The sequence below is a fragment of the Liolophura sinensis genome, chromosome 6 (genome assembly GCF_032854445.1).
Source record: "Liolophura sinensis isolate JHLJ2023 chromosome 6, CUHK_Ljap_v2, whole genome shotgun sequence".
Classification (NCBI taxonomy): domain Eukaryota; kingdom Metazoa; phylum Mollusca; class Polyplacophora; order Chitonida; family Chitonidae; genus Liolophura; species Liolophura sinensis.
The window spans coordinates 77552862-77567396 of NC_088300.1; the positions used below are offsets into that span (position 1 = coordinate 77552862).

At 37.7% G+C, this 14535-nt stretch overlaps 1 protein-coding gene across 2 annotated transcripts in view; it reads left to right on the top strand.

Moving 5' to 3' along the window:
* Positions 1-14535, top strand: part of LOC135466775 (trithorax group protein osa-like) — an 80798-nt gene that overhangs the window by 23115 nt on the left and 43148 nt on the right. For both annotated transcript variants that reach the window (XM_064744445.1, XM_064744446.1), the window contains exon 2: positions 10532-10638. In XM_064744445.1, coding sequence (XP_064600515.1) covers positions 10532-10638 — 107 coding nt within the window. The remainder of the gene's footprint in view (positions 1-10531; positions 10639-14535) is intronic.

Genomic DNA, 14535 nt, shown 5'->3' on the forward strand with positions numbered 1-14535 from the left:
ACATTCTGCTTGTGATTTATGTCAAATGATATCAACAGGGTCGTCAGGCAGCACCCAGCAAACCCCTACACTGTATTTGTTCACTCCTGTGCAGCAGTTGGCTAATTGGAGAACTAGAACAGGTAAAGGCAAGTATTGGCCTAGGAACACCTGGTTGATTGCCTTGTATTTATTTATCAGGTGGAGGAGGCGGCCAGCTTTATGATTATCCCCTTGCCTGTTGCTATGATGCTAGACAGCCATGACAGAGTGGTTTCACCTGACAATGTCGAGCTATTGCTGGTAAAGGTGACAGACATAAAAAAAAATATGTAGTGAAAGGAAACTGTCTTTCACTTTGTCACCTGGAAGCCTGCAGGTGTTATGTACATGTATGCTGTTCCCACTGTGTTCAGTGCTTTGAAGCAGTTTTGTCTGGAGGCCTTGTGCTGGGATTCTTGTTTACACCTGATAGTTGCCATCACAGGTATTGTCATCAGAGCTAATAATGACTTCAGTCGCCATGGTATACCTGTAATGGTTAATAGGTCTGTGGTTCAACAGTATTCTTGTTAATAGTTACATGTAATCAGCACGCTAAGAGATGAGTATTAGGGAGTGATAATCTGTAGACCTACATTGTCACCTGTGCAGGCTTATCCCTGTGTATGACAAGGAGAACAAAGTACAAAGGGTGTGACCCAGATTGTTCTGAACCCCCTTCCTCCCTGTACCTGTGGACACTGGCTATTGCACCCATTGACCCTGTAATTACAAGGCAGTCACCTTCACCTGTAGTGTAGTGGTGAAGTCATCATGTTTACTGATTGCCTTTGAAGTGTTGTTCACAGTCTGGGTTAATCCACAAAGGTACAGGTAATAACATCTCAGCTAACCTGGCCTGTTTTAGCAGGGACCAGTTCTCATTATCACCCTTATCTCTGAACACAATACAGGCTGAGTACATCACAGACCTGGGAGGAATAATATATACCTGCAGTTACAGCTACAACGTCCATCATCTGCTGGAAAGTTTTGGTTGACCTTATATCTTGCACTGCCAGTCCATTGTCAACTTGTACAGGTTTGTAAAGTACATGTAGATGTATTTGTAGTACTAGAGCAGTGTATTCTAGATTTGTATTTACACGTACATGTAGGTACATGTACTTTATACTGTGGAAGAAACTGTTTATGCATTATTTCAACTGACTTTCTATCATGGTAATATGATGGATGGTGAGTTTGTGGTAACGCGAGATTAGTTCTTGAGTTGTGAAACTGAGAAGTGGGACCTTGCCTATTAAAGCATGCAGTAGCTTATGTACGTTATTTCATGCCAGACTAATATTTTTTAGGTAACACAAAGTATCAGCCTTTGAGAGCGGTAGAAATATTGAGATCTTAAGTGAAGTTGATGTATTTCAGCTAAAGAGTTTGTCGTTCATTGGATTTATTTCGAGCCATAATTTTAAAATTAACCGCTGATGGATTAAAGAATACATAACGTTTATCTTAGGCTTTTATTAAAATTGATCTTAAAGCTAGATCTTTAACTGGCTTATACTGCTTTACCTCTGAAACTTGCCATTACATATTTTTTGAGATCCCACCTGCAGTGTATACACAGTTTTATTTATACTCCTAAAAATGCACCTTTTAAACGACAGAGTGGCATCAAGGGAAGTAATTCTGTGCGGCAGTATTGTGATCCTGATATGAAATGTACCGGTAAACACTGTTTAGTTTGATATACCTACTGTTAAATGTAAATCCTACAGACAGATGTTGTGAAATCTTTGAGATCTAGTTTGCTTCATTTCATACCATTAGCTCTTTACTGATGAGGTTTGTCAGGTACATGTATCTCATAAACTAGGCCAAAGTAGGCAATATACTGTTCTTGTAGATGAAGTATTTTGGGCATTGTGCAAAATAGCAACCAATTAAATCAGTAAATCTGCCTTTTAAATTTGAAATACATAAAACTGTTAGTTAGTTTTTAATTAGTTAATAAGCTGTAACATGTAGGGTATGGAAACATAACATCGATGATAGAAAAGGAAAATAAGTAAGTCTTACTTACTTCTTGATGTTCCATACCACTGTGTACATTCTGTTGAATTGGCTGATAATTAATAAATGTTTGTCATTAATGTTCAGACTAAATGTAAACTTACAGATAATGCCTTTGAGTGTAATTTTCCAACACACATTATGCAGTGCTACTGTTTGTCAAACTGGGTAGTTGACATCAGGTACATGCACATATTGCTCAAAGTAGTGTAGTTATTTCATATCTGTTTAGTTCTGTTCTTTCGGTCTACAAAGTACCAGCATGTTGAAGTCAGTGTATGAATATATGTACATACATGCTATGTCTGCTCTGGCAGCCTTTCCTCTGTGTTTGCATCATTCATTTAATGTACGTAATGTACATACATGTATGTATGATAGACAGTCTTAAACTGGGTAAGATTGGCTTGCAGTGCATCTAAACTGAACCGTGTAGGCTGAAGATGGAAGAGATTATGGAATGCTTTTCACCTTTTCATCACGTTAAGGATGTTAGTTAACTAAACACACATGTAGTTATGCAAGTCAGTTCGGGTTAGAGAGCGTTTCAGGGATGAAGAGGGCCAAAATGCTCCTCAGTGAGTGTACTACTTGACCATTGAACACCCTGGGTGCCTGAAGTACTATTTATTACTGCTGTTCTGCAATGTGGTGAAGGATTGGTACGCCAGGATTGAAGCAGTGGAGCCTGATATGTTGACTGTGCGTGATGGTAGTGTAGGAGCTGTCTAGTGCATTAGGGTGTGGAGAAATGCCTGGATTACACATGCAGGTATTGATGTTTTCTACTGCAAAGTGACAGTTTGTTTGAGATTTATTAGCCAGGTCTGTAGATCTTGTTGATTTATACATGTTGTGCATGTAGAAATTGCTAAATCAGGAAGATATCCATTGCGAGTAAAGCCTGGTTCTTTTAAAACTTAAACACATCAACACCCGTACTGTAGATTTCCTGCCCTGACATAGCCTTACTCCTACCACACTATGTGAATATTGCCACTTTCTGTCTCAGGCTAACCAGTGTCTCCTTTTTGGTGACAGGACCTGCAAAAAAAATTTTTTTAAAAGATGGTTTACACCATATCAAAATAAAGACTTTCTAGACCTGTTTCTTATACATGTAGAAGACTCCTTGCAGAACTTGTGTATAGTTGCACCCTAACATACATGTAGCTGGTTTTTTGGTTTTGCCAGTCGGCAACACAAAGTAATGAATACTTTGCGCACTTCTACTCTCATAGCCCTCAGTGGTGATTAGAGACAGTGCTACGACCGCAGCACAATAACATGGTGTTTGCTGACCATGCCACCACTGTCTACGTTCAGTGCTAGAGCTGTTTTTGTGACAACGCCAGTGCTCATACATCAGAGGTTCATAGAAGTCGTCTGGACAAGCAGGTATTCGGTCCGTCTATTGAATAAAATAGACAATAAAAACTCAATAACTTGTTATATTTATTCAATTTGAGGTTGTTTTTGGAAGGACATATTCAAAATTTTATATAAACTCAATTTAAACACCTTTAAAGTTCCGAGAGGCAACCTGTTCGCATTACAGGTTATCTCCCTTTTACGAAAATCTTCATGACCCTCTGTGTTGATTAGATTTAAAAAGGCATTTTTTGGAAGTGGAGGGACATATGAAATCAGACATAACACATAGTAAGCTTTTTTGGTATCTGCCAAATCTGTCTTCACAAATAATTTGACCTACTTCGGCTTCCGATCTTTCTGTTTTTGACATTAGTCTAGCGCGAGTGACTGCATGTGAGAGCACGTGTTCTGATTGATTTCCTCCTCCTAATGTCAGGTGGCGCTAATATCTTCAGCTTGTTTCAAGGCAAGCACACAGTTTGTATCTGGGTTTCATTTTTGGGAATTTGAACTTTGATAAATGGCTTACAGCAATGAAATTAAATTCTTCTTTGTCAGATATGAACATATACCAGCGACATCGATCGCTATAAAAGCATGTTTTCTGTTCAAAGACTGAACATGGAGATGTGTGTGACAGGTCTTCAGGCCATTGAGATCCAGCCGTATTTGCTGTGGAAAAAATGATCATTTGTTGATACATAAAAGTAGCAGTGTATTTTCTCTCTCTAAATAAATATGAAGCCTCTCTATTTAAAAATCATTATTAGTTAATACTCCATGGGGTGACTCACTATTTGTGGGTCCTTTAACTTTCTCATTACTGGTGGCTGATTTTCACAGTAAATTTCATCTGATTAGTACCCTGTCGATAAGTCAAATCGTTTTGAATTGCTTTTTGTTGATTGAAATCTTTGTTTATTTTTGACAAGTAAGAAGAATATTTCAAGAGAATTTAGATAATGCAGAGAACATTCATCTGGATGCACTATTGACATTAGTTTCTAATATACTTGATACATGACCATTCCATCTCGATTCATGACTATTGAATATTTTTTAAAAGTAATGTTAAGACCAGTTGCTCATATTGTGAGTTTCAGTCAGTCTAGACTGATGCTCTAGGTTGTTTGTTTTCTGCACAGGTCTTCCTTCTCACTTCACTGGCTGGTATCCTGAAATACAATAACTGCTGTGTTTGTCAATTATCAGCTTGAGTTTATTATCAGCATATAAGCAGTAATAATTACTTTAATCAATGAAGGACAGTAAAGTACAAAAATATTCAGTTTTAGTATCTCAAATGGTCAGTCGAAAAAAGAAAAATTCAATTGCAGTTGAAAGAAAAACTTAATTTCACCCAGAAAGTGGGGGACAGTTAGTGGAAAAATGTCTTCTATGAACCCCTGTACATGTACCTGTACAAGAACAAACTAAAACTGTGGGCTTTCTGGAAAAGAAAAACATGCATTTCACAAGTAACATTATATTTGAGATGAGCTACAGGCAGGTACATGTATGAGGACTGCATAATCTGTGTTAAAATGAATCAGTATTACCTTAACATGTATAACAGAAATGGGACTCAATATTATGGGGTGCACAGAGGTATGCTGGCAAGATATCTGACCCTGTTACTGAGTTCATGCATATGTACATGTGTGGCCTTGCTCATAACATCAATTGAGATATGAGCTTAGAAATGAAAACACACTGTAATCTGTTGTGTAATGCACTCAACCATCTGTACTGTATATGTTGTTTCATATAGATGTAATGAGAGATTGCTAGGATTAGTCATGGTGGTGTCCTTGTCATTCAGCTCTAATCACAGACTTTGGGCTAGTTGTTTACCAAACATACATATAGATGGTGGATTTTAGAGTAAGACTGAACCCAGCAGGTCCTTCTGTGCCAGTGTTAAGATGTGCTGAGATTGAGAGGTGTTATTATCCGTGGCAGTGGACAATGTAGTCATTGTGGGCATTGTCCAGCAGGTCTTAATTAGCAGGGGACCAGCATGCTCCTCTCTCAGCTGGACTACTGCTGGCATGTCCAGTTCAATCATACCCTCTTTACTCTGGTCAATAAGGCCCCAGAGTGGCTTCATATTGATCCCATTACTTCTATCACCTTGGCCAAGCATACGTCTTTGTCTGAAAAGAGGATTTAGAAAACACATAGTTTAGTGAATATGCATGTGAAGGAAGAGTAGCTTGGTAAGTTTAAAGTGAGATTTATCATGCTGTAGTTCTTTTGTTATAGAAACTCAAGCGCAGATACACACCCAGAAACAGTTTAAGCAGTGTTAGGGTATATGTTAACGATAAAACCTTTTAATTTCGAAATAAATCATCTGTTTCCTGTAGATTAAGGACAAATGTCATACACTGAAGTCTGTTAATGCACATTTATTTAATTCGTTATTTAAATGTTAATAAACATGTATTAAAATATATCTCCTAAAAATAGACATCAAGTAAATAAACAAGCTTGTACAGGTTGTATATTTATTAAAATTGTAAGTATTTGTCTTGATCACAAGGTGTTTTCATAAATTTCTCTTTTTAAAAATATCTTAAAATCGTGATAAAAGCTCTGAAGCTTTCAAGACGTAGTTTTTAAAGGTTAATGATGAATGTGGTCCTCCATTCATACCAAGCACTCAGTTCATAGGGTTGGCTGTATTGGCTTACACCAGACGGCTATCACATGACTGGAGGAATCAAATCAACAATTCTTTTATAGGTTTTTTTATCATTGGTGTTTGAAAGAGAGCTAGACCTGTCCCTTTTGTGATGTGCAAGTTGCTTTGTGCTTACAACTGACAATCAATTGTCCAGCCTTAAGGCAGCAGAATTTGTGTCTGTTGCATTTCATCAAATCTTTTTTGTGGGTGAGGGACACAATGGAACAACTATTTTAAATGAAGTGAAACGTCACCCAGGGGGTAGCTGGAAGTTAAATGCTTAGTCTCCCCCAAGAAAGTTTTTATTTTGTGAAGAGGGAGGGTGTTAGAGAGTCTCCTGGACATGCTCCACTGCTTTAGTTCAAAACCTTAGACAGAGTCATGTACATAGAGTTGCTTGTGTACGCTGAGATTTCAGTTGAGGAACACCTACTAGCTGGTGTTCATGAATACCCTCTGTTGGCTTAAGCACAGGGCTATCTGGTCAGTTCAATTTGTCAGTGTGTGGGCAGGATCTAGGGCACAGTGACCACTACATAGCCACACCACACCTGTGAGGGTGCCCATTGGAATCACATGTGAACTGCCTTGGATGGAGAAGGAGTGACCATAGGATTTACTGGACAGTTACAATGTACATGTGTATGTGCAGACATTGATTCTACCTATTAAGAGTTATGATGTGTGACCTTATTCATTGATGTCTGTAGGAGATGTGTATAAACCTTTTTACTGGACACTGGTCAAACAGGTATGGACCTTAGTGCTGACCACTTTGTAAACTTGATTTACAAAGATTATGATGAATTTATGTTTGGTATGCATGATTTGTTTGATTTTACATGTGCAAAACATCAACATGTATGACCCTACATACAATGCCTTTACACTAACAAATTATTTGGTCACATGTTGAATCATTTGAACAATGTCTGAGCATGTAAAGTGTCCATATACCCTGTGATAATTGTACATGTACTTATAACTTGAAACTTGAAAGTGTAAAAGTTAAAACATGTATGTAGACATGTTAAGCATCATGTATGGGGTTGTACAAGGAGACAGATCGGCTGAAACTCATCTTGAAGGCTTCAGCCCTACTGGTGATAAAGAGCTCATGTTGGTATGAGTGACTGGGATAAGTTACAAGTTGTGGTGTACACCTATTGCTCCAGAAAGCATGAGGCCAACATTATCGTTTGCTGGTTGTATCATTTTTATAGACTTCATAAACTTCACATTGTGAGTACTGGACTAGCAGTAGGACTGGGTGTAAGATGATCAGGAGAAACTGCATGATAGCAGCTAGTACATGTTTAAAGCCTTCCCCAGTTAACTTTAACCCTTTACGGCCTGTAAGAAAGCCTTCCTACAACAGAATGTTAATAAGGAATTGGGAAAGTTCATGGATGGCTTTTCATGAGAAGGCAGGTCTTACAATTAAGCATGGTAGGAGTAAAGACATTCACATATACATGTAAATTGCACAGTTTCTGCATTTACTGGTACAAACTTCTATAATCACATTGGAAGTGCTATAATTACAATTATTGTACCTCAGCGTTATTCTCAATTTCCATTGGTCGAGATAGACACGATATTCTGCAAAACTTGATGTACGATAACGTGCCACAAAGTAATATCCCATGTTCATGAGGCAATAGCCAACGATCTCGTGCTAATAGCCAATGATCACATACGTTGATTCCACACCAGTTATCTCCCTTTGTTAGCTCTCCGCCGTCTGCTTGTTCATAAAGTAAACAACAGTTTACTGTTATAGCTCCGTTATCGACATACAAATCAGGCAATTTAAACACAAGCCGTAAAGGTTTTTTCGGTATAATAAAGCATATGGTACATGCTGTGGGATGTCACCATCATATCATAGCTGTACACATACAGGTTGTGAGGAGACTACATGTAGCAGCTTTCCTCAAAAAGCAAGAATACCATTCAGAGCATTGTTATTTATTTATCAGACTTTTTTGTTTGTGGTATATCAAGTGGTATGTTAATTTTACTTCTAGGCTGTTATCATGGAGCTGGATATACTTGTTGCGCTCACCTACATATGCCCAAATCTAGTTCACAACGTTTAAAAAATGTCTATATTTTCCTATGTATTCACAATCATTCATTCTATGATGGTGCTTTTTACAAGGATTCGTTATGCTGCTATAGGTGTTTCTTATTCCTGGCTGTTGAAATAATCTCTTCTCCAAGTTGTAGTGAGTTTAAGACAAGAAAAATGTACATAGTGTACACAAATGGGTGATATAAACATTTGTTTTTCTGGAATACCTATCATGGATTCCACTTTATACTGTATAACACCTATGATTTCTATGTGTGCATCAAAACATTTTTTGCCATACATAGGTGTTCTTATAAATCAGATTGCATTGGACACACCATGTACATGTAACAGGTACTCCTAATTGAGCTGTGAAGTGTAAGCACATGAGCAAAGAACATGTATTTATATCCGCATGTAACATGTACACAGTAGATGAATATGTTTGATGTGTGTCATTGAGGGGTGGTCACATTTACTTCCATTATTACCACCATGTGTATCCTTTACAAATTTGTAGCCTTGTTCTTTTCACTGTACACTATTGTAAGTACTTAAGAAAAGTATTTGTTTTTTAAAAAAATGTCAGAACTAGTATTAGATATATTTCTTTAAGACCTTATGTGTAGTACAACGTATAGTTACTATCTAGTGTCAGTATTACAGGAAATTGATATGTGTGTTCTAAGCAGGTTATCAGGCCTGTTTTCTCATGTAGTTTTATTAGCATATATAATAAGGTTTGTCTTGCTTTTTTATGAGAATTACAAAATCTCTTTTGTTAAGGAGATCTGAGATTATGTGGGAAAGCAAGAGGGCATGGGTGTTTCTTTTGGTTTTATAGTAACTTGCCATGGGTAAGGAGTCCTGTATTTGACACTGTGTTAGTAACTGTTAGTTAAGAACAGTTTTTTCTAAGTTTTTTTTTCTTCGTAAAGTTACCAGTTTCAAATTCTAGTTTAAGTTGTATCAAGTGATCAATGCACAAACTTTGAGCTCAGCTTCTGAAACTACCAGAGAGGTTTGATTTAAAACCAAAACTCCCTTGAGAAACCAGCCTCAGGAGTTGCAGTGAATGTAAGATATTTGTTCTCATCGATTGTCTTATTCATACGTCTTGTAAACCAGTATTGCACACTGGACACTTTCTACATTGACTGCTCTATTCAGTCATCTGTCCTCCTTTATTTTTAGTAGCATTGGGGGTTTTTGTCTGAGGCCCAAAATAAGCTGCATACACATTATAGTAATTTGGCGGCAGGTTGTGTGGATGGTTATACATGAAGTCATATGTAAGGCTGTATTGTGCATCAGTCCAGGCTGTCTAGATGACAGGCTCTCCTGTTCTACTTACATGGCATGTAAATGTACATTCACGTTGTATTCATGGGAAGAAATGTGTTTGGTGTAAGCTCACAGGATGTAATAGGGGTAAAAAAAAGTGTATGATCTGCATAAATAGACATATTGATAATTTTTTATGAACTAGGTGCATGCATAAGTTATTGGCTTATCAGATTAGGAATAGGGAATTACATTGGATTGTAAGTCATAAAACAGTGTCCGGAGCTGAATGGGATAGTTCATGATGAGCCTGTTCTCCACAGAAATGTGAAAGATGTACATGTACCAGTATGAGCTATGTGTCTAGCTAAATGCTTGGTTAGTAAATCATGAAGCAAACTTGCGCTGCAGTTGAACAGGTCATCTATGTATAAATATCCATGTAAACTTGCAGCATAATAGATGAGAACATAGTCATTGCATATGTGCATATTTATGCCAATTGTAGAACCATTTCAGGAATTGTATTGAATTTGTATCATTTTTTTAAGAGATGTTGATTGAGTGTAGTCTGTTTGCAAATGTTCCATATGCATATTCATGTGCATGCACTTTTGTACTATTGAATGTACATGTATACATGTATGTACATGCACATGTAGATTTGTAATGAGTGTAGATGTAGCTCTGTTTTGTGGGACAAGTCATTTATATGGAATGAATGTTACCAAGGAATAACATATGGTTGGGAATGTCCATATTTGTGTGTGTTTCAGTCTTTAGGGCTTTATCTGTTACATGTAGCTCATTTCTTATTCTTAGTGGTGACATGGAAATGTACGGTACCTGTACAGTGCACATGTCCAGTGTATTGATAAGTATTGATTCCATAGTATTTCTTCCACATTTCACTGTTGCATATGGAATGTCGTACACTCTACAGGTATATGATTTGTTGTAAGCATATGCATATAACACATGTTAATTATTTAAGCATGTTGGCTGAAACATTGATACTTTCTGATAATGTGTAACTGTGATTGTTTTTGCAGAGACCAGTCGGTGTGATGGGTTGCGGGCTATGTGGGAGTTGCCCTACCTTAATCAGACACTTGGGTTTCTTCAGGATAAATTAAAACTTGCACACTTCACTATACAGGTAAGGTTGACTTGCTTTTGCTAAAAGCAGCTAGCTTTGCTATCTGACTGTAGGTGACAAATTTTACCCAGACATGACCTATACTATTTTGATTTTGCAGACCCATGCAAATTCAGAGGACCAGTATATTCCAGGACCTTGATGTTTGTGTTTATATATATATATATATATACACATACATACACACATACATATATAATATATAGATATATACATGTATATATATATATAAATACACGCATACATACATATGATGTGAAAAAAAAAAAAAAAAAACCTGAACATTGTATGTCAAATACAGCATAGTGAGATACAGATCTTAGATCTACTTTGTACACTACATACTTGCACTTGTAATATGTATTGGTTCAAGTATATCCCAATTGTACTCAAAGAATTGGTGATGAAAGAAAACAGACTTATTGAACTTAGCATGGGCTGTAGGCCTACCTTGGGCAGAGCACCTGCATTCCCATATATCCATGGATGTAGATTACTTACATGTATGTTGTTGGTTAGTAGCTGTTGACTGTTTTATGTGTCAGCTGAGTTGTTCGGGTATAAGTTGTTCAGAACACTACTAAGGTATAAACTGGTTTGTGGATTAGGGGTTAAAGAGAAGGAAGACGTTGTCTGGGGCTGGTAGATAGGTTATTCAGCAGTGAAAAGGTTAATTGGGTGTGGGGTGAAATCCTAGCAGAAGAATCCTGGATAGACAGAGACTGTTTGCTTAGTGCATACTTAGCTGTCCCAGTGTTGGTGTAGAGGGCCTGTTTAGATTGGGACCAAATCTCCTACAAAACCAAACCTCTCCGCCAAGACACCTGAAAGGACCGTTTACAACACATTTCTCCCTCTTTGTTAGTGTAATATTTGCTCAGACTGTGCTAATTTATTCACCCCTCTCACGTTCAGAAAGATAACCTATTGCCAACACAGACTAATTTTACAGTTGTAATTCTGTGACTCCTCTACAGCATGCTGCCCCTCCGCTAATACAAATACTATAATACAATTGTAAACTTCAGTCCACATTTACTACTACAGTTATGCACTTATTTCGTACTTTTATATTTCATTCCATTTTGCATTGTTGAATGTTTGCAAATGTTCTAATTTTTGAGTATGCTATCTAGTGTTCCATTTAAAAAAAAATGTTGGCCATTCTGTTTATTTTTCGATGGATGACTGTTGAGAAATGTTCAGTTTTTTAGTATGATTATAGTGTTAAATTTTTTTGAGTTTGAAGATAGTGTTAACAAAATATTTTATGTTTGTCAAAGCCATATTCCTCTTCAGGTTTTATTCTGGTGCAGAAACACTAGCAATTTTCAGTAATCAAGAATAATAATATCAACCTGTAATGAAAACTTTATGGAATCTGCAGAAGTTTATCTGTGGTGAGGGAAAGTCTTGTGGAAGTGTCACCTGGGAGCTGAAGGCTAGATCCTGCAAACTGCCTGACCCCACTCATGCATGAGACAGATCAAATACAGACACAAGCGATTCACAACACTGAGATTGGCCTTTTGATCTCTTGGGCCATTGTTTAATGAAGACATTACCAATGCAAATTTACCCTGCCTGTTGACTGCTATTGAAAGGCTGACCACACAGGCTGATTGGTCAGCCCAGGTCATTTAAACCAATGAAATGAAGTTGATAGATCACGTCACATATGCTAGTAAATGCAGGCAAGTTTCAGTGATCGCATTGTTTGTTGAAGTTAGTGAAGACTAAAGGTGTGAACAGTTTACTGTTATACTGTAATGATATGCACTGAGGGACTATGGATATGAGGCTTTTCTGCAGGTTGCTGAGAGTAAACTTTATTCACTCTGCATGCTTTAGATAATTTAGCCCTGAAATATTAATGATAAGTACAAAGACATTGCTTATTCTGCCATTTGCCTTCAGAGTCAGATATACTACATGATAAACTAGGTAAACTAAACTTTACAGCCATTTATGTAATCATTGAGCTCAATGACAGTATAAACATTGACGTGTATGTCTTTAATGACATGTTGGTGTCTGCGTCTGGATGGCGTTAATAATGTGGAACTCACAAGTGAACTTCAGAATATACATGAAAAAGAATTTAAACCTGCTGTTTAAGTCTTTAGAGTTCACTGGAAAAGTATTGTGTGTAATTCATGATGTGGGATGGAATACATGCAGAAAGGAAAATGGTTTACATGAACAAATGTTATCTACATGTATAATCTCTTCAGTGTCATTAAATATCAAACACACTGGTTCTAGTGAATCAAGGGAGGTAACCACTCTTCATTTGAGTATTGGTCAAGGCTTCTCTCTTTGTTCATACATGTCTGGTTAAGAGAACTGCTCTGGAAGCTGTCGGTCAGTTTGCTTTGTTAACTTTATACTAGTAGTCAAATCAGTGACAAAATGCTCTAATAAATCATTTGAAAGATATCAAAGGTCAAAATTTGCTGTTTGCAGCTGTCCTTAATTTCTTTTGTATTTATTTGATTGCTATTCAATTGTGTGTACTGGTATAGTATTTCTGTTACATAAGAACAGTCTGGCTTTTTCTATGTCAGAAAGCCACTTACCCTCATGGAATAGTGGACAAGTCCATTCAGAGGAGCCATCCCAGAAACAGCGGACAGAGCTGGACTTGAACTGGAAACCTGATTGCTCTAGGGCGAGCATCAGAAGCCATTCCAACAGAAGATATTATAGATTGCTCATCCAGCAAGAGAGCCCTTGTGGGCATCATGGAAATGTGTATCATTTGTTCCAGAGATGTTTACTGATATGTATATTGATGCCGTAACATAGCAACAATAGCTTTACACATGTTGTTGTACAAAAGCGGTCTGCTTGGGTAAATGTTTGTAACTCAGATAAGCTGTATTATGTATACATTTATTAAAGCAAAGTTGTCTAGTTGTCTGTCAATCTAGGAACAGTTAGCATTTGCCGCTGGTTTCACTATAGACATTTACAGTTATGCTGTAAATGCGGAAAGGTAATTTGCTGAGAGGAACAGGTAGATATATATTTTATGTGATAAAGATAACTACGTTTGTTATGTTGTCCTTAACACCAAAGACTAAAGGTGTGAACAGTTTACTTCAAACTATATATAGAACTGTCTTAGCTGTGCTTGTTTGTTTCCTCAAGTGGGAATTAGTAGGCCAGTGTATTTCCCCAGTAGTGTACAAATGGTTTCAGATCCCAGCAGTTGAAAGGGGAACCTAGTAACAATCACAGTTAGACCCTCCTTCCATCCATCCATCCCTCCCTCCATATCTTCTCCAGCTTGTTCCTTTTAGCCAAAGGAATCAATTTGCAGAGGCAGTGGAGCTGGTATAAACCCCCTTCTGTTTTCATGGTTCAGCTCATATTTCAACAGTAATTCCCCGGACTGTTTTCTAGCAAGGTGCCAAGCTTTCCCTCCTTTCTCACCGGTAACCCTTCACATCTGTAGTTTTTACACCACAACAACAATGCTTCTGTTTATACATCAACATTTCTGTATGGCAATCTAAGGGGCAGGCAGGTCTGTTTTTTTTAAGTCTGGCTGTGCACTACTACTTTTTTATGTATTTTGTGGGCCTAGAGGAGTGTGGTATTGAAGTGAGAGTGTGGGGAGAGGGGGAGGAGGGGAGCAGGGCTGGATCACAACTGCACAGTGTTTGGAGGCTTGGCCCATCAGAGCAGTAAACCCAGTGAGTACAGTTAGCTAGATTGGTCACAGATGCTAGTAGGGGCCCTGATAGATCCCTAACAGCATAAATTTAGGTAATGTAGCCTATCGTATTTCTGGCCCGGCTTTGATGGGAGTGGGGCACATGGCAGCAGTCTTGAAACAGTTTCTGGGGAGAACTGGTGGATGTGGAGAGATTTAAGGGGCATTCTTTTAGT